General features: G+C 41.6%; 1 protein-coding gene across 8 annotated transcripts in view; it reads right to left on the bottom strand.

The window, feature by feature from the left end:
* The window catches only part of Tmem39a (transmembrane protein 39a), a 33,465-nt gene that overhangs the window by 1,964 nt on the left and 5,817 nt on the right, over window positions 1–25,684 (bottom strand). For 2 of the 8 annotated variants that reach the window (NM_001205286.1, NM_026407.3), the window contains exons 3-8: window positions 16,923–17,145; window positions 14,373–14,456; window positions 8,075–8,229; window positions 4,681–5,023; window positions 3,791–3,978; window positions 1,896–2,016 (exon numbers count right to left, since the gene is read on the bottom strand). In NM_001205286.1, the coding sequence (NP_001192215.1) occupies window positions 1,896–2,016; window positions 3,791–3,978; window positions 4,681–5,023; window positions 8,075–8,229; window positions 14,373–14,456; window positions 16,923–17,145 (1,114 nt within the window). Of the gene's footprint in view, window positions 1–1,895; window positions 2,017–2,819; window positions 3,001–3,755; window positions 3,979–4,518; window positions 4,581–4,680; window positions 5,024–8,074; window positions 8,230–14,372; window positions 14,457–16,922; window positions 17,146–25,684 lie in introns of those variants that run through there. The other 6 variants (XR_001781854.2, XR_384596.4, XR_003951823.1 and 3 more) reach the window with 6 other exon arrangements.

Here is a 25,684-nt window from a genome sequence, read left to right as displayed (position 1 = left end):
AATCAGGCAGACAAAGACATGGGAAAGAGGAAGGACGGGAAAGGAGCAGGCATTTGAGCCAGACTAAAAGTGGGCTTCTTGTTTTTATCATCTTTCGCTTATTAATAAAAAGATACTTTGACTATAGAGACCCAGACTGCAACATAACATGTAACCAGACAGTCCTAAATTCGGATGAAGGCAGGTGTGGTACACAGTTACTAATTTGGATGCAATTTTTGTCTCAGGAGCTTAAGTGTGAGACTGACACTAACCTGCTAGGGCTACTCTCAAAGACACTGAGTGTCTCAGAGCAGTCCTCAGGGGACAAAAACTTTAACCTGAACTTTATTAAGTTATTCAGCAACACCATGGCTCAGACCAAAGATTAAGAAAGCTATTTCAGATTCTATAGCAAAGTGTAGTTAACAGTACTAGCAACCCAGAAACTGAACAAGTCATAAGGGAGGTTTTAAAATGTAACCGCTACTGCTAATAGGCAGGCTTCATTTATAACGTTAAATTTATCAGGATCTTTAAAAGCCTGCAGAGTCTCTCTCACTCTTGGAGATAAAAAGGCCGCCCTGGAAAGCCTTGCTCCTCCTGCCTCTACGAGTGCCAGGGTTACGGATGTGAGGAGTCAGGTTCTACAGGAATTTGAACGTTCTCACTTCACAGAAATGTTCTAAATTCATGGATCCTCCAGGGATTCTGATCAGAAAGGCACCAAGTCACTGTTACAGACAGGCCAGGTAAGGTATGCACAGGAGCTAGGGCCTTTGAGAAGTAGTCATTTACCTATGCAAACAACAATTCATCTTTCTTATATGAATTTGGCTTGATATTTTTCAGCTATGCAACACGAACAAGAAAACTGTAATAGCTTAAAGGGATAGCACCAGCCAAAATAATTCATTCACAATAACCTAGAGTCTCCACTGGCTGAATTAAATGCCTATGGAGAGAAATGCCATGGAGCTGTGACATCTTAAGGCGATCCCGAGAGTAGAGGAAAAGCCACTGTCTCCTTTTCAAGACCCTCTCCTCCTGCTCGTGTTCTTCCCCCTAGCAAGTATCTCCAGGCATCGTGCCCTTCATGCAGGTCAAAGGCTCTCAGGAACCAGGAAATCCACGGCCTTTCATAGGTAATCGGGAGGGACAGGAGAACCAGATGGAATTGTTTTAAATCTCCATTTTATTATAGAACTCAAAGATAATGCACTCGACCCCAGGTATTTTGATTAAATGTATTTTCTGCATATACCTTTTCCCTACCCACATGGGCCAGTCAGCTGCCCTTGCTTTACAAGTCAGATACTTCAGACCCTCAGGGCCAACAGTTTAACTAGATCACAACTCAACGCATAAGTCAAATGGGGCAGAAGTTGGGCTTAATGCCTGCTGCTTTTCCTCTTTTAAATTTTAACTTTATTACTTTCAAACTCAGGTAAACACTTAAAAAAGCCATTATTACTATATTAAATAGTACTTTAATGCACAGATCTTGTTTGCTTGTTTTTGAACAAGGTTGCTCAAGATTTCCTTGAGCTCTGGATCCTCCTGCCATCACCTCCCAAGTATTAGGATGACACTCACATGACACCATGCCAGGCCCAGATACAACACATGTGAAGGTCTCTTCTAAACCGAACTATTAACAAATTAAGCCTGTCAGGTGAAAAAGGAAGTCATATAATTGCCTAATTGTTTTAAGCAATAGTATATGAACATCAAGCTGCCTTTCCAAAGACATTTCTCAAGATCAAAGGCTAATGTCACAGTCATAGTAATAATTACCTATTATTATTATTAACTCCCTACTGTGCATCACATACCGTGCTAGGTGCTTACATACATACAGAGTGGCCTCCTAACACTTCCATAATTATGCTTGAAAATAAGTAAATGGTACTTGCATAAAAGCGGGCATGGGATACATCTGAAGGCACTGCTACATTGTAAGGTCCCATGGCTCGATATAAACATCTGCTGTGCCGCACCAACACCCCTTGAGGCCATATTGTGTTTTCTGACCAACTATGGGAAAAAGGAAAGCACTGTTAGAATACCGAGAATTAGGGAAGACAGCGTTCTGAAAGACCAGCTATGTTTCTATGAAGATCAGATTAAGCATTCACGGCTTCATCTGCCTGAGCTCTAGACATACATTCCACAGCCAAAGCCTTAGAAGTTAGAAAGAATTTCTTATGATAACTTCACTGCTATACAGAATGCAGCAACTACTGAGTGACTGGTTAGCTCAGGGTTAAAGGAGCTACAGGCTTGGAAGAATGGCCAGGCCAGAAAACCAAGTATTCAGAGGGTGACTTGTCACCTGGATCCCAAGGGAGCAATAAGAGGACACAAACAGGAAGCGAAAGCCAATGACAGCTAAAGCAGAGGAGAAATGAACAGCACTGCCAACTAGGAGCCATGTGCTGTATAATGGTACCCTAGAGAGGATCACTCTGCTGGTGTCACAGATGTGAGAAGCTACAGAGAACACAGACGCACACGGGTACTAACACACAGACTTTCCTCTTGACCGCTTTCTTGGTTTATTTCTATAGAGGTTTCTCTAAGGAAAAGAAATCAGGGAAGAAAAGGTTTCTTTCTTTCCAGCATCAATGTAATGGCATTGCAAAAGGATGGAAAGCTTCAAATTACAACCTTTTCCCATTTAAACGTAAGTTAACTCATCACTTCCTGACTTTGGAAAGGTTAGTTTCCTAGGGTAAGAACTGGGACAGCAGTTTAGATATGTTAAAAATAAAAATGATTCTAATGCCCTGAAGCTCTCCCAGTTTAGAACACGTTCCACCGGCCTTGGTCACACTTACCAGCGTTAAGGTGATGACACACCTCATGGCCACGTGCCACCAGTAGCCTGAAGATGGACAGTACTAGGACTGTGGGTTGTACTTTCAATTGTTATTGAAATCTGTCCTTTGCCCACATTCAGGTTTCTTTTCAGCCTGGCCCAATCTCTTTCAGTTCCTGGGCTTGAAGGCCTGTGCTAATCTGTATTAGACATCAAGGCAGATAATTGAAGGGAGAACTCTGAGGGGGAGAGGGGAGGGAAGGTCACCTCAATCTGTCCCATTTAATGAGGGGGAAACTGGTGGATGAAATTGTGAAATATTTAATTATAAAAGAGAGGAAGGTGAAGAGGGTCCATATTTGACGATGTTCCAAAACTGAGGGACAGTTCTAATAGGAGGCTCAGAGTGACAGAATGAAAGCATTTGGAAGCTAGGTATTTTGAATCCCAGAGGCCATACAAAGAAATGATTAATAAGGGTACACAATAAAAAGCCAGGAGTTTGCATTTAAGAATAGGAGAAAGAAGAAAACAGTACAAAGACTAGGAAGAAAACAAAAGAGTTATAGGCAAGAAAAATGACTATACCAGATCTGATTAATTAAAAAGGACTAAAGCAAATTCCAGCTGTGTGGGATGCTGAGGTAGCAACTATTCAGTTGTGGCAATGAAGATGTGAAAACAAACCTTAAGTCTTACAAAATAGTTTAAAATATATATGTACATACATGTGTACACACACATACATGGGCAAAACCGAAGTGAACGGCTGAGTATAATGGCCTCTAATGTAACTGGGCGGCTGAAACATGGACCCACTGGAGAAGGAGCTGGTGATGGGGGTGGAAATGAGTTAATGTCCTGCCTTGTTTTTAGTACTATGACAAACACCCACGTAAACAGAAACCAAGAACGAGAATGGCACACAGCATAGACATGACTAGCCTCGTGAAGAGAAGTGCTACATGGTTTAGCCTTTACCCTACTCACATGTGCTGTGGAGCATTGCTGTAGAACCCATGCTCCAACTTCTGCCACTTGCCCAGGTGAGCAGCTGATTTGTGTAGCAAGTCACAGTATTTGGATGGCAGCAGTTGCGTGGTGAGCATGACAAAAGCATTGATCCACACCATAATGAGGTGCTCACACGACCAGCGCATGTCGTAATACTGGGTACTCTGGAAGAGATCAGAGGAGAACCGATCCATGCACTGGCGGGAACAGAGGCAGGGAAGGGTGTGTGGACATACGCCCTGCAGACAAATGCCACACTGAGTCAACATGCACTGGTGGTCCTGATGTCCGTGCAGAGTCTTCCAAAATCAACCTGACCTGGCTGTACGAGTCAGGGCTGGGGGAGAGCAATTGTGTGAAGCTGCAGAAGTCCAGCTGCAGAGGTGCTTCTGAATGGGGGAAGGGACACTAAAATGGCCCAACGTGGTACCCAGACCACTTAGCTCTTCTATCGAAATAAATTAAGTTTAGTTGGATGGTTAGGTTAAATTCAAGGAAGCTTTTGAAAACCTGTTAATAACCACAGCAGTCTAAATTTTATTGACATTTTGGTTCTCTTAAGCTGCTACGTAATCATTCTATGTTAAGTTCAATCTTTACTCTTCCCAGTAACTTAAAAAAACATTATTGGGGTGGGGGGATAAAAAAAGGAAGGAAGGAAGAAAGGAGGGGCTACCATGGGTGCATCACATATATGGAAATACCTCTCCGCCAACCAGGAGCGGTATTAGTGCACTCCAGATGCAGCCGAACTCCACCATCCAGGCTGCCAAAGGGGAGACAGAGAAAAGGGGAATTAAACAAGAAATGCCCAGTTTATGTAATTGACACAAATCCAGGGACCACAGAGCAGGATACCTGCTTACCTTCACAAAACACAGCGGGAGAAATGCAACGTAGTAGGCACTGAAGAGGGAGTTGAAGAGAACTTCCTTGATTCTGTGGTTGAAATCTGCTTTCAGACATTCTACTTCATTGCGAATGAGATCAGGAGATAGGGGGCAGCTGTGGGTGGGGATGGGCGTGGCATTATTAAACTGTTCTTTTAGAGACTCCAGCAGTAAGGAGAGGAAATCTTTGGATCTGGCCAAACTGCCCACATTTGAAGCCGCCTCCTCTACTGCCTGGTGCTGAACCACATAGTCTGTGAGAAGAAGATGGGCTCTGCTATCTTGGTGGAAACAGTAGAGAGGAACATAAACACCAAACCTGTAACACAAGGTGAATGTGAAAATGAGACCAATCTCCACCTCAGCATATCATGTGACTACAGCTCTACCCAAGGCAATGTAACCCGAGGGGCTTTGTTCTCTCCTCACTTAGCAGTGTGAGGTCTGTCCTGGGTTTGGTAGACTGCCTCCACCCAGGGACGTTCTTGACAGTGAGGTTCTTCACCTGCATGTGCTGTGCACACGGCCCTCTCTGAACCACGCACCTAGCAACCCAGCCTGCACCTGCAAGCAGCTGGGAGACCTGACACTACTGAGTGAGCGTACTGCCTGCCTCGCGGCCTAGATTTCACTTGTGTGTTTGAGAGATCTGTTATGTGAGGATGTGCTTCCTGGGCTACCTCCCCTCTTTCCCAGTTTAAACTCTGTAATACAATTTACATCTGCTTAACTCACTGAGGTGCCCTTGGTGCCTGAGAGAATAGATGAAACTGAGCAGCTGCTCAGTAAATATTTGATAAATCAATGGAAAAGTTCTACAAGTACAATAAATTTCTACATATAATACTTAGCAAAATAACTGAATTTTTAGAGCATTTTGACAGTTTCTCTTTTGATCCTAGCGCTAAACTCAGTCCTTATGCATGCTGAGTACATAACTTCCCATACTCATAGTGAGCTGTGCACACCTCAGCTATGAGCATCTTACACTCATTCTAACTACCCTCAAGTCTTCAGTAGGTAACTGCACAATATAAACTAGATATTGGTGGAAAACAATGGTCACTTCATGGATATCAACTCATGAGACAAAAAATACCAGTAAAAAAGCATGCAATTTATTTTATTTAATAACAAAACTAACAATAATGCTTGTTCTTAATTTTCTATAAGGGTAAAATATGAACTATTTACTAGTTGAGAGAATGGCTTGTGGTAGCTTCAGGATCCACTATGAATATGAAAATGTACGTGTGTGCCCTTGAGAGAGTGGGATTTGGGTCGGATAAAAAGGCACAAGCTCCTGATAGAAAAATCACTGTGTATTTGAAACAATCAACTATACTGCCAATAGTCTGAGGCCAACCTTGGCTACATGGTACATTCCAGATTACATAATAAAACCCTGTCTCAAACAAAAACAAATTAAAATCATCTCTATACAAAATGGTGTTGCTGAAACATGGGGGGTGGGGTAGGGTGCTTAAATCTCAGTACTTGGGAGGTAGAGTCAGAGAGTCAGGTGGAGGCTAACTTGGTCTACAGAGTGAGTTCCAGGACAGCCAAGACTACAAGAAACCCTGTCTTTTACACAGAACAACAAATCTGCTGAAACACAAGCTGACATCTAAAAGTGACTGTGAGAGGCTCAGTAGATAGATAGCATAGTGTGACGGGGACCCCACCACCTTGGCCTCACACACTTGCTATGACTGCACAGCTCATTCTGTGGGTGAGTGACACACCCCCATCCACATGCTGAGCTCAGCAAGAGCCTTTCTATTTGGGACAATTAAGATGTCAGCCTATACAGTACAGTCAGGAAGCTAAAATGAACTGTACAAAGACACTTTATTCTGCCAAATTCATGTGAATATAACCAGGCTAGCCTGCTAGAGGATGAGACATGTGGAACAGGTTACATGTATGTTCTAGAAGCCAGTTAATCCCAAGTTTGTGGCTGAACCCAAGCAGTTAAATCAGGAGAGTCTCTTGATTGCCAGGCAACCTCAACACACATGCAATAAATGTGGGCTGAGCAGGATAGCATGTGGTGTGAACAGCTGATGTAGAGCAAGATGAGAAGGAGCAAAGGAGAGAGAAAGCTCAGACCATAGAAGGCTGTGTATACTAAAAGAAAGGATTCATTAAACTTTTGTTTATTTGTTTGTTTGTTTGAGACAGTGTTTCTTTGTGTAATTGCCCTGGCTGTCCTAGAACTTGCTTTGTAGACTAAAGTGGGTTCAAACTCAGAGATCCTGCCTTTGCCTCCCAAATTCCATGATTAAAGGCACATGCCACTATGCCTAGCCATTGAAGCATTTTTAAGGATGTATTTCACGTATATATGTATTTGCCTGTGTGTATGTAAGTTCACCACAGTGCCCATGGAAGGACTTCAGATTGCCTAGAACTGGATGGAATCATAGATGGTTGTGAACTACCAGGTAGGTTCTAGGAACTGACACAAGGTCCTCATAATCACTGAGCCATCTCTCCAGGTCCTCAAGGAAGGATTTTAAAGAAAAGAACAACACAATTAATTTTTTTTAATTACGGTCTCAAACTATATAGGCCAGGATGACCCTTTAACTGATCCTTCTGCTTCCACCTTTCAAATGCTGGAATTAAAGGCATTACCACCACACCCAGCTAAAGGTCCCATTTGGAAAATCATTCTAGCTGTCTACAACGAAAATAGAATGAAGACTATAAATCAGGCAAAGACATGGTTAGACTTGGCCTCAGTTGTTAGACTTGGACTAACTAAGCTACTGAAAACTGAAAGGCAAAAATGGGTGAGGGTTTTAAAAAAACGTGTAATACTCAATAAAAGGTAGATTATACAAATTTCAAAACATACAAACACGTATATTTAAATCTAAGGTTTGTTTAATGACATGTTTATTACTACTTTGTGGCTTTTTTTGGTGAGTAGTAGGGTGTGAAGGAAGCAATGTCTCCTCATGTAGCCCTGGCTCGTCTTGAACTCAGAGACAGACCCACCAGCACTTGCCTTCCAAGTCCTGAGGTTAAAGCCGTGAGCTGCACACAGTAAGCTTCTCTACTTACTTAAAGACTCTGTAGCCAGCCACCTCTTAGAGACCTCTACCAGATGAACAGACCTAACTGAAATGGTCTCCACTGGGAGGATAGCCACGGATCTCAGTTTCCTCAGAATGCTCTTGGCTTATACCTTCTTCCCCAACTACCTAACTTTAGAAAACAAATTATTCCTATCTACTGGCATTCCAATGTTCCAAACTCTTACGCTGTGTATGAAGAACCTCATTTCCCCTCCATTATATCATCTGCATAACTCAAATAACTTCAGAGAGTTGTCAACACACTATGAAACTGAAATACTCACGGATAGCCAAGGAACAGGAGATTGAGGACTGAATGGCTTCGGAAAAGATTGACCAGGGTCCAGCAGAGCACCCATCCACACAGAGTAAGGAGCACCAAGCGGGCCAGGATCAGAGCTGTGTAGTGAACCGTAGACGCAGCACCTGCTTTAGTAGCCTGAGTGTGGAAGCACCGAAAGGAACATTTTATCCATGTATCCACTTCTACTCAAAAGCAGTGTGCCTTAACAGTAAGAGCTTAGATTTGGTGAAAACTAAGCTCTGCCTTAAAAAAGTAAAAAATGTGTCCTATCCACAGCTACCAACCCAACCGTTGAGAATTTAGACATCTCCAGACACCGCTGTTTCTTTCTTTCCCTCCATACCCTCATGCAGACCTCCTGTAAGCTTGCTTATACCTGGTCCTCTTAAATGTTAGCCCAAGAACCTATCAGCAGAGGGCCGCCAGGCTGCTTACTAAACATCAATCCCTAACAACTTTCTAGTCCAGAAATAGGCAACAGGATTCTGACAACCTCACAAATGACTATGCACAGTAAGATAGAAGGGTGCTGAGTCTGGTGGCAAGGTCTGTAATCATAGCTATATAGGAGGCTAAGGCAGGACAGTCACAAGTTTAAAAGCTGCCTGAGCTACAGAACGAGTTCAAAGCCAGCTTGGCCAACTTAGATGAGGATTTATAGTCAACAGCCAGTATCATAAAAAAGAAGGAAAAGAAGATGGAGAGGCACTGACTAGTCTCTCTTGATCTCCTACCACACAACAAGAGCCTTAGTATCTCTCTTTTAAATTGTCTTCTGAACCTTTTGCTGGATGAATATTCAATAAGTTACTAAAGTTGCATAAATAATCCCATTTTTGATAGATTAAGTTCCCTTTTAAACTTCTGCACACATGGAAATAATGAATCTTCACATTTAATTATTTTTATTACAGCTGCTCAAATATGTCTCTTTAATCGCAAACACCTAAAACTAACAACATACAGTAAGTAACATCTTGGGAAAGTTGAAGCTTCAAATATCATGTTTTTCTAAAATGAAGTAGAAAAGACATCATGAATAACGTGCAGGGAAATCAGCAGGCTCCGCTCACATCTAAGTAGCAGTTTTTCAGTTGTTTTCTCATTTTCCTATTTTCTGTTGCAGATAGGGCCTTACTATATAGCCCAAGCTGATCTCAAACTCCTAATGTTCACGTCTTAGCCTCCTCTGTGGTACCAACTCAAAACAGTAGTCTTAGGACCCAGAAAAGGAGTAAAAATCATCTGCAGTCACCTGTACACATGAGAGGAGAGCATTTCAAGTCCCTCCTTTACATCCATGCCTTAGTTTACTGACCATAGCACTTAGCATATATAAGTACTACACACACTAATGGTCAGTAAAACATTGCAGTAGAGTGGATGGAAAAAATTAAGGGTTAAGTGGATGCAATGTTTACGTATGTGTGTGTGTGTATATATACACACACACATGCATACACACACACACACACATGCAAGATTGCATATATCACATGACTTCATCCCACTTACTTAGAAAATGGAGGCAGAACTGCTTGAGGCCTAGAGATTGAGGTCAGTCTGAGCAACATAGCAAACCTCATCTCATAAGAAGAAAGCATTAAACAGACTTGAAAACTCCTCTAGTGACATAATTGCTATCAGAATGTCACAGTTCCTAGTATGTTTCTGATGCTGGCTTCAACATACTATACTTCCAGTTGTATAAAAGTACAGTATAGTTACAGACAACAGTGTTTGATAAAAAACGATTAGAACTAGATTATCATACTTTATCATTATATTAATGTTACTCCTTATAAGTTTATTATTGTAAAACAGTACATAGTACAATTCTGGCAGTATCACCTCTTGACTACATCAAGAGACCATGTGGGGTGACTGACAGCTATCACCCAAGTTTATGTAAATACTCTATGCAGTGTTCACTCAATGAGAAAATCTAGCAATGCGTTTCTCAGATCTTTGCTAATCACATACATGATAGCATCTGTACATATGCTTACACACATACTGTCGGTACACACAGTATATGCAATTAAAAATGAGGAGCAGCATTAAGTGAATACCATGCCTCTACTTAAGCCTCAAACTGTGGGAAAGGATCAAGATATTCTAAGCTATAGCAGGAAAAATGGCTTCATTTCACACCTGAATACACCACACACTCCACACCAATGGGCCTCATGTGTCAAATCCTGGGGAAGTTATGTAAGCCAATGGAGCTATTCCACAGACTCCATCCTCAACTTAAAATCAGAAATTTAAAAGGCAATCTGATACCGTAGCACATACTTATACTCCCAACACTGAGGAACTGAGAAAGGAAAATCACGAGTTGAAGCCAGCCTGGGCTATAAAGGGACACTCTTTCAAAAACTAAAAGACTGCTTCTAAGCACTGGCTCTAAAATAGCATTTATAATGCTCAGTGATTTTATTTTGCCTTATTCCAGAACCTAAACTCTCAAGCACTGTGACATAAATGACAGAGCCTATGCAAGGTCTGGAACCAAGGCAATCAAGACAAAACAGCCAGACAAGAAATGCAAAGATTAACTTAAACAATTATTCTTAAAATATGGTGAGTGCTACAGGAAAAACCTGAGCTACCAGGAGCACATGTAACAACTGAGTCTGACCAAGGGAAGGCTTCTTCTAGGCACTTAGGGCTAGGTGAGCAGACCTGCGATCCCATAGACTGACTGCAAAGCCAAGATCTCCCTAGACACAGAATGAGTTCAAGGCCAGCCTGGGCAATTTAGTGAGCCCGGTCTCAAAATAGGAAGTAAAAATTCGGCTGTTGCTATAGTTTAGTGGGAGATCTCCAGATCTCTTGCCTAGCATATGTGGAAGTTCTGAGTCTAATCCGCAGTATCCCTGCCTGCACCCCTTTAAAGTGGTATTTATATTTAAGCTGAAATCCAAGGATAAATAAGCTCTGGCCAAGGAAAGGGTCATAAGCTAGGTTGAGTGAAAAATATACAGATGTTCTCAAACACATGAAAAATAATATATAAACACACACACATACACACCAAACTTTTATGTGTATCTAAAGATTAGAAGAAACTGTACAAAAAAAATTGATTATTCATAATGGGACTGTAATTTTTAACTTTCTGCTTTGTTTTTTTTAGTTTTCTCCAGTGAAATACCCTATATTCCTGCTTAAAGTAATGTTTAAAGAGATCTGGTTCCAAATGGTGAAAGCTGAGTTTCTGTTTAGTCTTGTGGAGCAAACAAAGCAGCAGTCTGGCCTGGAGGTGAAGCAAGCGGAGTCTACCAGGGAGAGCTAGTCCCTGCTACCCAGGGAGAGCTAGTCCCTGCTACCCAGGGAGAGCTAGTCCCTGCTACCCAGGGAGAGCTAGTCCCTGCTGAGCAGTATTGAGCTTTCTGAGTTAATTACCTCCAGCCTGTCCTTAAAAATGACTGGTCTTTCTCAGGTAGGGATCCTTTCTGTGGCATAAGAAAACAAAAGAAGGCAGACATATTTTAATGGAAGACAGAAAAGATGTTTTATGATGAGCTTTATCTATCTAATTTAGATATTTTAGGAATTATGATACAGCTCTAATTTTTAATTTCTGAATAGGTAGCAGCCACAGTGCTCAAATACAAAAGATAAATAAAATACAATGTTTGTGGTGAAGCGCCAGTATTGCCCCCAACCAGCAACAGATGCCTGGCATTAGTCTATCTTCCCGGAGACAATTTATCTCCATTAGCAGACAGGTTCTTCTTTCTCCTTGTCTTCTTCTAAAAAACACTTCATAAAGCCAGACATGATGGTACAAGCTCGTAAGCTCAGAACTCAGGAGGTTGAGACAGGTAGACTGCCATGAGTTCAAGGCAAACCTGGGCTACACAGTTAAGCACCAGGCCAGCCATGGTTACAAATTAAGACCTTTTTGTCAAACAAACCAAGTAATAAACAACAAACCTACTCTTTTGAAAAGCCCTGTGCTTCTGCACTTGAAGGTCAACATGTAAACACCCTGTCACCTTTCAACAGCTGCACACTGTGGACATATTGTAATTACTCTACACTCCCTTCCTGGACAGTAAAGTATAGATACATCAGTCTTAGATTAAAAATCTGTTTAAACTCAGCATCCTTTTTTCAGTAAGAATTGCAGGCCGTTTGAAAACTATTAATGATTTTTTTCTGACATGGTACAAAAGCTGCTTGATTGCTATTAATTATATCATGAATAAAGGCATTAATTGCTTCAAGTTTTAGTATCTAGTGAAATCCCAGTCACTAAGGGCTTACACAAAGTCAGGATAGAACCAGTTGACATGCATAAGTATTAAAAAACAAGATCTCATGTAGCCTAGGCTGACCCCAAACTCATTGTGTATCAAAGAATAGCCTTCTTCCAGATCTTGCCTTGCTCTGCCTCCTGAGTACTGGGATCACAGGCCTGCACCACCACATCCAACTTAACAAGTACCATTTCTAACTGAAGGACTAAAACAAACAAATAAAAATGTCTCATTTAAAACAAAAGAGCCAAACACTATTGAACTGTTCTAAATAAAGCTCGCTCTTTCTGCGACTATCCAAACTAGGCGTCCAGTACGAAAAATAAAGGGGGTGGTCTAGGCCAGGCCTGTAATCTTGGCTACTTAGGTCCACAGAATGGGCTCACGGCCAGTCTAAGTAACTTAATGGTAAGTAAAATGAGGGCTTAGGAATACATCTAGGTGGTACATACCCTGCTTTAAAAAAGAAAAAGGCACCTATTTTTATTTTGCTTATTTTTAAGTACGTAGTCCAGGCTAGCCTTGAATTCACTACATAATAAGGCTAGTCTTAAACCCCTGATCACACTGGCTTCACCTCCCAAGTGTTGGTACTTCAGGCATGTGTCAACAGATCAAGTTCTATCTACTTTGATCTCCTGAAACAAACTCGGTGAAAGGTTCCCCACTGTTGAAAAGAAGCAATCTTACTACCACAGCTTTGCAGTTAAGTTCACAAAAATCCAGTGTTTCAGTTAGAACTCATACACATAGATGCTTATGCCTGCTCTAGAGGAAAACTCTGGGGCTGGAAAGATGGCTTGGCAGTTAAGAGCTTGCAGCTCTTCCAAAGGAGCCCAGTGTGGTCCCCAGCATCCATGTTAGGTTGCTCACAGCCACTTATAACTCCAGCTCCAAGAGATCTGTCCCCTCTTCTGACTGCCATGGATACCAGCACACATGTGCCATACACTCACACAAATACATACACATAAATAAAAAAATAAATCTTAATAAAGGGAAAAGCTGGGGGGCTGGAGAGACGGCTCAGCAAATGGTAGTACTGACTGCTCTTCCAGAGGACCCAGGTTCAATGCACAGCAACCACTTGGCAGCTTACAACTGTCTATAATTCTAAGATCTGATATCCTCAGACACATACATGCAGGCAAAACACCAGTGCACATAAAATAAATAAATAAATAAATAAATAAATAAATAAATAAAAGAGAAAGATAGCTCTTAGTTATCTATGATTATAGCAAATATTCATTTAGAATTTCATACTGAAATCTAACTTTCCAAGGTTAAGAATCACCAGTTTGTTTGGCTAAGGTACCATTTTTTGTTTTGGTCATTTGTTTTCATGTTAAATACAGTAGAATTTGTGAAACCACATTCTCTTGCCTCACTAAGTTTACACATACACACACACACATACATATATCAAAGATGATGCCAACGACCACCTCTATCAACAACACCAATCTTTTAGAAGATCATCTACTACTGCAACTCTTTCCTCTGTCCACTACGGCTTAGATTTTAATTTTCGGATTTAACCCTGTCTTTTCAAAACTGGAAGTTCTAATAAACTCAAATTGTTTCTTGTTAGGACATTTCACAAGTAGTATATAAACCATTTCAAGTGAATGTTATCTGAAAATGAGTATTTCAGATTCAACTGCATATGTACAAGTAACTCATCAACTGAAACACATCTGTTTTTAACAAGAACTTTAAAATTAAAGATTGCACAAAAATACAATATAAGGTAAAAATAAGCTCAGATCCTACAATCCTACAAGTTACATTTCTAATAATTCTCTTAAAATACTTCACATTTAGATTTTAAACACTGTTAGGAAAACTTGTTTCTTAAGTACTAGTACAACTCCCATAGAAGCAATTAATTCATAACACTATTACAATTATATTTGGTCACTTCGAATTTTGAGTCTGATCCCATTCTTGTTTGTGACTACGTCCAGCTACAGGTGACAGAAGAGAGTGAATGAGCCAGTATACCTCGGAAATGAGGGCCCATACAAGCCTCCTCGCAAGCATCACTGTGATGAATGCTGCCAGGTAATAATCAATGAGGTGAAAATTCTACAAGAGAAACAAAGAAGTGCATCAGAGAGAAGCACCCAGAGCGCGTACCCAGCTCACCGCTGTAACAGAGCCCGCCCCGAGCGAGCGAGAGGTCTCCCGAGACTGCTACACATCACCGGAAGCAGATAATCTCAAGGCTGCTACTTCTCTTTTCATGACAAACTGCTGTATCTTCCCAAACATTTAAACAATTATCTAAAATACTTTTGAAATTGCTTTACTCAAAAGAAAAGGGCTGGGCATGGAGATGACGCATGCCTGGTCTACAAAGCAAGACACTATCTCAAAAACAAAAAAGTAATAATCTAGAGTTATGAGACTAATTCATCTAAATGCCACTTTACAACGTGTCCAATTAAACAGGTCATCTGGCATTCAGTTTTTAGGAGTTACTACTGCTCATCTCTTTACTACATTAATCTGAGGATCTACTGATAAGCCCTCTCTCTCCTACCTGGTATATCCATTCTGCTCACTTAGTCTTTCTAACATGATTTAGAATGTCTGGAAATTTGCCTCCAGGAGAGGCTGTCTATGGTTTCCTCTGACTCTGGACATGTTACTATGGAAGGAAGGATATAGTTTAATTCCAAAGGTCAAATTATCTGCAAGTTTCTACATTTGCTTCCAAAAGGAAAATTTGAATTTCTCAATTAATTCAAAAAAATATGTATTTAACACTCAAAACATGGCAGGTACCCTTCCCAACACCAAGGACATGGTGCTGAGGAAGACAGCAAATGCGCCTACTTTCCTGGCTCTTCCTCTCTGCTGCTGTTTAAGATGGAGACAGAATGGTACAGTTCAGGAGATCCTGCTCTACCGTCATGGTACAACTCTGGGCACTGACTTCCTTTCTGAGCTTCCTTTCCAAGAACTGCTTCTGGGCACGAATAGATTAAGTATATGGTCTATACTCAATAAGTTCATAATCCTGGCAGGGAGAAAAAGAACTATTAAAAAAATTTTTTTGACACCAACTCATTACAATTCTTATAATAATAATAATAGTCTCATAGCATGGTCAATCCAGAAAGACAAGTCTTAACAATTAATTTCAAGAACAATCAAATGAAATAAATTCTTAAAAACTTTAAAAACCTTATTCCCTTCCCATATGTACCCATCTAGAAGGTTCTCAAATATTTTGTAGCCAATTCATATAAATGAACAGAACAGTGGCAGGCTTCTGCCTAGAATCATGGCTATTTATAGACAACCTTTATGGAAACCCTTCTCTGCTTCATGATTACCACTACCTTTCTATATAATGGAAAAGAGAACAAAAGAAGATGTGAAAGATTTATCTTTATAATCTCTAACTACATGTACGCATGTCAATGTGTGGGTGTGTGCACACGAGTGTCCATGAAGAACAGAAGAGGGTGCTCTCTGGACCTGGAGTTACAGGCGGTTGTGAGTGAAGCCGTGACAGGTGTAGGGGCAGAACCCCAGCCCTCTGAAGGACGGGAAGCACTCTCTCCAGTCCATAACATTTACTCTGCACTCAGAGCTAGTTCCCAGCTCAATCTCATTTCTCTAACAGAATTCAATTTTATTCAGATAAACAACATATGCACTTAAAGAACATTCTAGCCTTATAGTTAGGACTGTATACATGAAAATGTTGGACACATGGCTCATAAGACATGTTCCTTTAAAAACTAGGGTTGTAGCTGAGTTGATAAAACAGTTGTTGCTCTCAGGAGACGGAAAGAGGAGGGCTGGAAATTTACTGCCATCCTTAGTACATAACGAGTCTGAGGCCAGCCTGGAATATGTGAAGTCCTGTCTCAAAAATAAACACCCTCTTTTATGCTTTCCTATCCATTTCTAGATCACAACATTTAACTCTATCTACCTTAAAAGTCACATATTAAAATGTAGCTTCCAGCCAAATAAGTTCCTTAAAGAATTGCATCAGACAGTCAGGTGTTATGAACATTATATAATTTGGGAGTTTGCTTCAAAAATTATTATCCATATTCAGATTTTAAAGGTAAAGTTGATGCTGGAGATATAGCTTAGTGTTCAAGTGTGTGTCTAGCATGCATAAAGTCCTGAGTTTGATTCCCACTACCACTGAAAAAGCTACTGGAATTTAATCATAGTGCATCTGGCAATGAATTTAACATGATGTAAACAAAGCCAAATAAATAGCACAAACTTTTTGAGATGTTATTAAGCATTTCCTGAATTCTAATTTCTCTTGGCAATATTTATATTTTAACAATTTTAGGAAGCTTTATTTCTGAAAATAATCTGATGTTTGGCAGCAAGATACTTTATTAGAGGACTTATTTCTAGATAGGTGGTAGCGCTATGGAGGCAGAAGGAAGAAAATTAGCAGTTCAAGGTCTTCCTTGGCTACATACTGAGTTCAAGATCAGCCTGGGCTATGTGAGACACTGCAGCTGCTTTCTGGACTGCTGACAACAAGCTCCAAGGCACCTGAAGACTTACCAGTGAAGTACAAGAAGCAGGATGATTGTACGGATACCACCACACCGTCTTATAGATGTTGATATACTGAATGAACAGAACAATCAGCAGGTAGATGAAGAAAAGAAATTCAAAGAACAGGCTCCCATCTACTGGTAAGTCAGGGATTTGGCAATGACGAACAGGACCTGGGGTAATTAAGGCTGTGGTGGGTGGGACTGGAAGGCCAATAGCATTACCATTCCTGAAAAAGAAATTACAGTTACTCAGTGATAGCCTTCGGTGTTACACCACATAAAAAGCCCTACTACCTCCTCCATCTGCCTCTACTGCTGGCTTTCCTAGCTCCTCCTCATCCCATACACTGTACCAGTGATTTAAGATGGAGCTGTGTCTTACCACTGTCTCCCGGGTGAGACTAAAATTTCTCCAGAGCTCACCTTAAATTTAGTCTCATTACACAATCCATGCTACCTACTGCGTAGTCCTGACACTAGTCCACAGCTTATTCTGCTGGCTACCCAAATTAAAAACCATCTAAGCTATAACATATCATCTGTCTCTCTGTATCCAACCACGCTCCACTTTATAAAATTTTCTTTAGCCTCACTTTCCCTCTCAATGAACCATCTTGGTTCAACCATTTATCAACTTTCACCAATCACTGAAACAAACCCCAAGTCTACCTCTACTTTTCCTTCAAGGGTCTTTCTAAGTGGGCCACCACGCCCAGCATGAAATTACTCTTAAAAACTTTAAATAGTTCTGCACTGTCAAAGATATAACAGTCAAACTTGTTAGTCTACCTGCACCACACATGCTATCCATGCCATGAGCTATCTGGGATGCATGTCTTATTCTTTCTGTGGACTCGTTCCCTTTAAATACACTGTACCCACCGTCATACCTTCCTTAACTTCACACCCACACTTACTGACAAACTTTGAAGGTTTTCTTACTCATTCTTTAAGACTTTTTCATTTTAAGTCGGGCATGGTGGCACATGCCTTTAATCCCGGCACTCGGGAGGCAGAGGCAGGCAGATTTCTGAGTTCGAAGCCAGCCTGGTCTACAGAGTGAGTTCCAGGACAGACAGGGCTACACAGAGAAACTCTGTCTCAAAAAAAACAAAACAAAACAAAACAAAACAAAAAAAACAAAAACAAACAAACAAACAAAAAAAGACCTTTTTCATTTTAAGACAGTTTCCCATGTAACCCTGGATGTTCTGGAATTCACTCTGTAGACCAAGCTGGTCTCAAACTTAAGAGATCTGCCTGCGTCTGCCTTCTGAGTGCTGGGATTAAAGGTGAGTGCCACCACCAGCAGCTTCATTCTTCAAGACTTTTAAGGGGCTGGGGGAGGGAAACCCTACCTCAGTGACAGAGAAATAACTTGGCATGTACCAATTATCTGGGTTAGATCTATAGAATCACAAATAAAAGAGGAGGGGGAAAAATACCTAGTTGGGAGGCTAGCTTGGTGGGTAAAGGTGCTAGGTGCCAGGATTTGAACACTGGGACCATACAGAAAACAAAACAAAACTACTGCAAGCTGTCCTCTGACCTTCATACATGGCACATGGCGCATGCATGTGCTCTCCCCGGGCACAAGAGAAAGGGCCGCCTTTGGGGAATGCTGCAAACTTACCCTCTGTGAGATTTATTCTAACTCAAAGCTGGTACATCTCTCTTCATCAAACTTAACTATAACTTTATTATTGTATTTTTAAATTCCATCACATAATTTTTGCACCTAGATTTATATCTTAGCTACTAGTTCATAGTCCTGAGGACAAAAAATACTTTCCTTAATTCACTGCAGATATAAACACTTAAGAAGTCAGCAGAGCAGCCGGGCGTGATGGCGCACGCCTTTAATCCCAGCACTCGGGAGGCAGAGGCAGGTGGATTTCTGAGTTCGAGGCCAGCCTGGTCTACAGAGTGAGTTCCAGGATCAGCCAGGACTATACAGAAAAACCCTGTCTCGAAAAACCAAAAAAAAAAAAAAAGGAAGTCAGCAGACCAGTACAGTATGAAAGAGAAAAAGATCTTTTAAAAAACAGAGTTAGAACTGCTAGTCCCTGTCTTCTTGTCTTCTGACCACGCTTGTTTACAGGTTAGAAAGAGCTTAGCTATCCACAGTGAGAAGAATTTCGAAGGACTAGCTGGAGATCTAAAAGTTGACTCTTATTTATACAACAAGGAAAAGAATGTTTGGTTGGCTTTTGTTGTTGTTTTTTGTTTTGTTCTGGTTTTTGGTTTTTCGAGACAGGGTTTCTCTGTCCTGGAACTCACTTTGTAGACCAGGCTGGCCTCAGACTCAGAAATCCGCCTGCCCCTGCCTCTGCCTCCTGAGTGCTGGGATTAAAGGCATGCGCCACCACGTCCGGCATTGCCCATTCTGAATAGTGAAGAACAGTATGACTTGAATGGAAAGGGTCAGGGAGCGCCACAGCTACCGCTCGTCAGTTAGCCGTAAATGTGGAAATTAAAGATACTGATGAATCTCATAAAACCAGGAGACTCTAATCTAAACAAATGAAAAATTCTTGTTCCCCTTCAGTCAAAATAAAGGGTGAAAGCATGTGTAACTCACATGATATTCAAAACTTTAAAGGACATAAAAAGTTCTCCAAGGAAAGTGGATACTTGTTCCACTAACCAAGCCAATGAAATGCTTGTTTCAAAACAAAGTATTGACAGAGAAGTTCATGCTTGTGATACTCTCTGCAGCTTTCGCTTTTTTGAACTTCAAGCCAAAAGACAGGAGACTAAGGTCAGGTAAAGCAATAAAGGGCATAGGAAGGGAAAAGGAAAGCACTCCTATAGAAAGAGAAGCTGTATAATCAAGTCGTCTTCTACAAAGCTGAGAGCTTGAGAGGGATATGTCAACAGTTCTTAAAAACCAAAATCATTTAAATAACTGAACAATGTACACATATTAAAATACTATATTAGCCCGGCGTGGTGGCGCACGCCTTTAATCCCGGTACTCGGGAGGCAGAGGCAGGCGGATTTCTGAGTTTGAGGCCGGCCTGGTCTATAGAGTGAATTCCAGGACAGCCAGGGCTACACAGAGAAACTCTGTCTCAAAAAAAAAAAAGAAAAAAAAAACTATATTATATTCCATATATATGGTTAAAAACTAATTAAAAATAAAAATACCAAGAAATTTAAGAATTGATATACTTGGTCAACATGCATGAGAAAATTAATTCATGAATATTTAGGAAAAATAAAAATAATATTCCTGGTCTGAGGATTTGGCTCAATGGTAGAGTACTTGTATAACATGTGGAAGGAAGGCCCTGGGTTCCATCACTAGTGCACTGAAGGCAGGGAGAACCACTTAATATAATACAAATTCAGATTTGAGAGCCCCAATTTTTCTGCTGTTTTGTTGCTGTTGAATTGAATGTCTGTTCCTGATTCTACTTCTGGTATAATGGAATTTCATGCCCATCTGCCACCATCAAGGTTCAAGGGTTTGCTGAGATCTAACCCAGGGCATCTAGTATGCTAGCCTGTACTCTATCTACTGAGTTATATTCCCTAGCCAGACTTAAGAATTCTTCTATTCAGGCTCGGTCTTAGCACCATCTTCCTTGAGACTCCTGCACCATGAGAGCGATGTGGTGGAAGAAGAGAATGTGCAGGCTGAGGTGCAAGAGAAGAAAGATGAGGCAGAGGTCCAGGTAAACCAGCCTGTGCACCCTCGAAGCCTGCAGAAGTTAGGGATGCTCAAGGCCGGGACACCAGAACAAGCTGTCGGACTATATGCTGCTGTTGGTAATAAGTCTCAGGAGACCTGGAACGTCACCTCGCCATGATCACCTGGGAAAATGACTGCCTTTCTTACGGCCAAAACAGTCCTGCTGGACCTCTGCCCTGGACCTTTGGCACTCTGGACTAGTTCTGCTCTCTCTCGTGTACAATAAATCCTCTTGTTCTCAGCTAAAGAATCAAACAAAAGAAAAAGAAAAAAATTCTACTCAGGGGCTGGTGAGATATCTCAGCGGGTAAGAGCACAGACTGCTCTTCTGAAGGTCCTGAGTTCAAATCCCAGCAACCACATGGTGGCTCACAACCACCTGTAGTGAGATCTGATGCCCTCTTCTGGCGAGTCTGAAGACAGCTACAGTGTACTTATGTATAATAATAAATAAATCTTAAAAGAAAAAGACTTCTACTCAGGAAATGGCAATTTATTAAGACATATACAAGGTACTGACTACCAAGAAAGGTCATTAGAAACTAAAAACCCTAGGTTTTTCTGTCTTTCTTTTCTTAAACAGGCCTCCCAATGGCCTAGGAATCCCTGCATAGATAGACCAGGTTATCTTTGAACTCACAGAGCTCTCCCTGCCTCTACCCCCAGGCACTGGGATTACAGGTATTCACCACTGCACTGGGCAACAGCAAGGTTTTCATCCCATACTAGCCACAAGAGCACTCTCTCGGCTAACACCAGACTCACCAGGGGAAAGCTAGTGTCAAGCTAACTTGACTGGATTTAGAACCACTGAGACATACCTTCGGGCCCATGTAAGAGCTTTCCAGAAAAGTTCGCAAAGAAGAGAAAACTCACTGTGAATGGGACCTGCCACCCACAGCTTAAGATGAAATGGAGAAGAGGAAGTAGCCTATTTCCCAGATCTCTCAAGAAGTGGAGTCCCAACTGCATGCCTGGCCTCCATGAGCTGTCCCATCTCCCCAAACTGAGGGGACCACAGCAAACCATAAGCTGCTTTGTCACTAAAAGAGGAAAAGTGATTTATACAGCTGTCTTCTCAGAGACCTGCCTAGGAGGACTGCATCCAGTATGCTACTAGATCCACTGATCTGATTAAAAATAAAGCCACCTCCCCTAGATAGTAAGAATGATTCACGGTGACTCACACTCAATTCTCACCATATGCTCACATAGAGTTTGTATATAAAGAAAGACTCACACAGAGACAGGCTCTTTATGGGGCAGCAAGCAGTGCATGTGAGATAAACAAGTATATAAATCGAGAGAGAGAACGCGTGCACACACCTACAATCCAGGTACCTGGGAGCTCTCTGCAAGTTCAAGGCCAGACCCGGCTACACAGCAAGCTCCATCGAACTGTCCTCGGACTTTCAGAAATGTCATGGCCCTCACAGACCCACTCCCATGCCCAAATAAATAAAAAAGTTTCTCTGTGTGATAACCCTGGCTGTCCTCAAACTCAGAAACCTATCGGCCTCTGCCTCCCAAGAGCTGGGACAAAAGGCACACACACACACCACCACATCCAGCTTATAAATGCAATTTTTTAGAAGAGAGAAACAAGTCTGATCTATTGGGGTAGGGGGGGAGTGGAGGTAATAAATGTAGCCCAGTCTAGCCTAGAATTCCCATTTAGCTCAGTGACTCTGAGTTCCTCCGGTCCCTACCTCGCTAATGCTAGAACTACAGGCACTTGTATGCCTCGATTAAAAATGTCTTTTTCCGCCTTTAATCCCAGTACTTGGGAGCCAGAGGCAGGCGGATTTCTGAGTTCGAGGTTAGCCTGGCCTATAAAGTGAGTTCCAGAACAGCCAGGGCTACATAGAGAAACCCTGTCTCAAAAAACAAAACAAAAAAAAGTATTTTTCCAAACCAATCTCGTGAGGTAAACATATCATAAAATATCAATCATAGTCACAATGGTTTTTAAATAAACTACTACCTTCCATTTTTAATCTACCGGAAAGCACATTCTTCTATCCCCTCATTTACAATTGCAAAAATCACATATATTAAAAGAGGAAGAAGGCTGGAGAACCAAACCAAATATAACCCAAACCTCAAAAGCCAATAGAAGGTACAAGAAAGAATAGGAAAATATATCAGATCTCCCTCCTCAAAATAAATAAATAGATTTTAAAAAGGTGCATTGTTAAAGTCAGTTAAAACTATCAACACTGCCAGGCTTGGTGGCACATGCCTTTAACCCCTGTCCTTAGGAGGCAGAGGCAAGCAGACCAAGTTTGAGGCTATCATGGTTTACACAGCTTGTTCCAGGCCAAGCCAGCCAGACTTTATCTCAAATAATAACAATAACAATAATAATAACAGTGGCATTTTAAAACACCAGAATTTTCAAATGTTTCTCTTTCCTCCCACTAGACTGTTTACAGAATCCAAGAGTAACCAGAACTACCTAGGAATGAAGCTTCAGCCCTAGTCATTTTTGCTTGAGATAGGGTCTAAATGTATAGCCAAAGCTGCCCTTGTGTGCTAGATCCTTGCACCCTAGCCTCCCATGTACTAGGAACACAGATGTGTGCCACCAAAGCTGGGCTTTAGTTCATTTTTAAATTGCAAACTGCCTCCTTTTTCCTTATTCTTTTTTTAAAAGATTTATTTATTATATGTAAATACAATGTAGCTATCTTCAGACACACCAGAAGAGGGCATCAGATCTCATTACAGATGGTTGTGAGCCACCATTTGGTTGCTGGGATTTGAACTCAGGACCTCCGGAAGAGCAGTCAGTGCACTTAACTATTGAGCCATCTTTCCAGCCCTCCTTTCCTTATTCTTAAATTTTCAACATTCTAGTAATTGAAACATTAGAAGTTAGTCTAACTGAGAGGACCAGTAAGCCTTGCCAACTACCAGGATTTCCTGGTCACTTTTTCCTTCTAAGCTACCTAGGGCAGATCAGGAAGAAGCCCAGGGGGCAGCCCTGAAACACAATAAATTAGAGGAATCCAAAACATCAATCAACAGAGCTGACTCAGCTGATCTGGGTGGCTAGATGGGCAGCCCCTTCTACGCCCACAGCTCCCAAGCACTCAGATGAAAAGAAGGGCCTTCCTTCCACAAGTGGAAGAGGACCAGTGTGTTAGGTCGAGTATAAATGAGTAACTGTACTCCTCTGCTAGAACCTCCACACAAACTCTCAAATATATCAAGAGAGCCTGAAAGACAGGAGTGGTACTGACTCTGGAAACCAAATCAAGACATGAAAAAACTCTTTTAGGGGAAGAAACAATATTCAGGCAAAAATCTTGACCAAACACATGACTAGGTAAAAGTATCTCTGTACTGCTGCATGATCAAGCCTCCAGAGACTCACCCTGAATAAGATCAGCAAAAATAACTCATCCTAACAACACCACTAGCCCTACACCTAGGGCTCAGGGAAAAAAATACCAGAAGAGCAGGCAGAAAGAGTCTCCAGAATACCTGTTGGCAGACACTGTACCCTGGGCAGGATAGGAAAAAACACACCTATGAAACCTCAAGAGTTATGGCTGCCAGAACATGACCAGCAGAGTGTCAAGAGCAGCTGTCACGCCAACATGGACAATGGTTCCACAGTCTCAACCACAGGTGACGAGCTAAGGTCATCAATGACTGCTGAGACGGAGACTGCTTGCCTCCTAGAACCAACTCCTACATAGGATGAGAGGTCAGCTCTAAATACTTATATATGAGCAACACTAAACAGACTCAGTAGGTTGTATATACACATGCACAGATATGTATATACATGTAACAGTAACTAAAAGACCATAAGCTGGGGAGGTCATGGGAGTTGGGTGGTAGTGATGTAAATACAGCGCTCCCATACAAAGTTCTAAAATCAAAGGTCTGAAAACTGGGCATAGTGGTACATATCCGTGTAATCCCAGCACAGAAGACACAGCTAGATCCCTGGAGCTCAAAAGCTAGCCATCCAAGCCTATCTGGTGGCCCTCTTGCCACTAAGAGCCTGTGTCCAGCTTGTCCTCTGGCCTACGCATATATGCACTCATGCATGCACGCGCACACACGCACATGTACTCATATGTGCACACACTCACTCATACACACAAAACTCAAATTCTAGAATCCTCTATAACATGGCACAATTCTTTTTGTTTGTTTTTGTTTTTGTTTTTGTTTTTGTTTTTCGAGACAGGGTTTCTCTGTGTAGCCCTGGAAGTCCTGGAACTCACTTTGTAGACCAGGCTGGCCTCGAACTCAGAAATCCACCTGCCTCTGCCTCCCAAGTGCTGGGATTAAAGGTGCACCACCACACCCGACATAATTCTTAACATTTTTAGGTTACAGTTTACAGTTATTATTAAATCAAACAACCTTTTGCCAGAATAACTTTTAATAATAAATGTGGGGGGGGGGGGCTAAGCTAGGCAGTGGTGGTGCACACCTTTAATCCCAGCACATGGGAGGCAGAGGCAGGTGGATTTCTGAGTTCGAGGCTAGCCAGGTCTATAGAGTGAGTTCCAGGACAACCAGGGCTACACAGAGAACCCCTGTCTCGAAAAACAAAACAATGTTGGGGGCTAAAGAAGAGGAAAAGGCTTATGAGCCCCCACCTCTAACTGAGGAGCTATGAACAGTTCATGGCCCCCTGGGGTGGATAGGTCCGTTTTCTTTAAGGGTGTGGCTCCTGGTAGGTCAACCCCATTTTAGTAGATGGCCCCACAACCAGAAGCAAAAGAACGGGACAAAGTGAACCCAATGGGTCATTTTTTAAGGGAGTTGGAGGATAGAGATGGTCCCATGGTTGAGAGCATTATCTGCTCTTGCAGGGGACCAAGGTTTGGTTCCCAAAATGTACATGGTGGCTCAGAACCATCTAAACCCCCAATAACCTCTTTTGGCATCTAGAGGCATCAGGCATGCAAGTGGTACACAGACATACATGCAGGCAAAACATCGGTACACATAAAAAAATAAATAAAACTAAAAAAAAAAAATTTATGTTAAAAAAAAGAAAAGGAAAGGAAAAGGAAGGAAAAGAAAAGAGAAATGGACAC

This window comes from Mus musculus, chromosome 16, assembly GCF_000001635.26.
Source record: "Mus musculus strain C57BL/6J chromosome 16, GRCm38.p6 C57BL/6J".
NCBI classification, from domain to species: Eukaryota; Metazoa; Chordata; class Mammalia; order Rodentia; family Muridae; genus Mus; species Mus musculus.
Note: the sequence above shows the minus strand (reverse complement) of the source record. Positions and strands in the feature narration are given on the sequence as shown.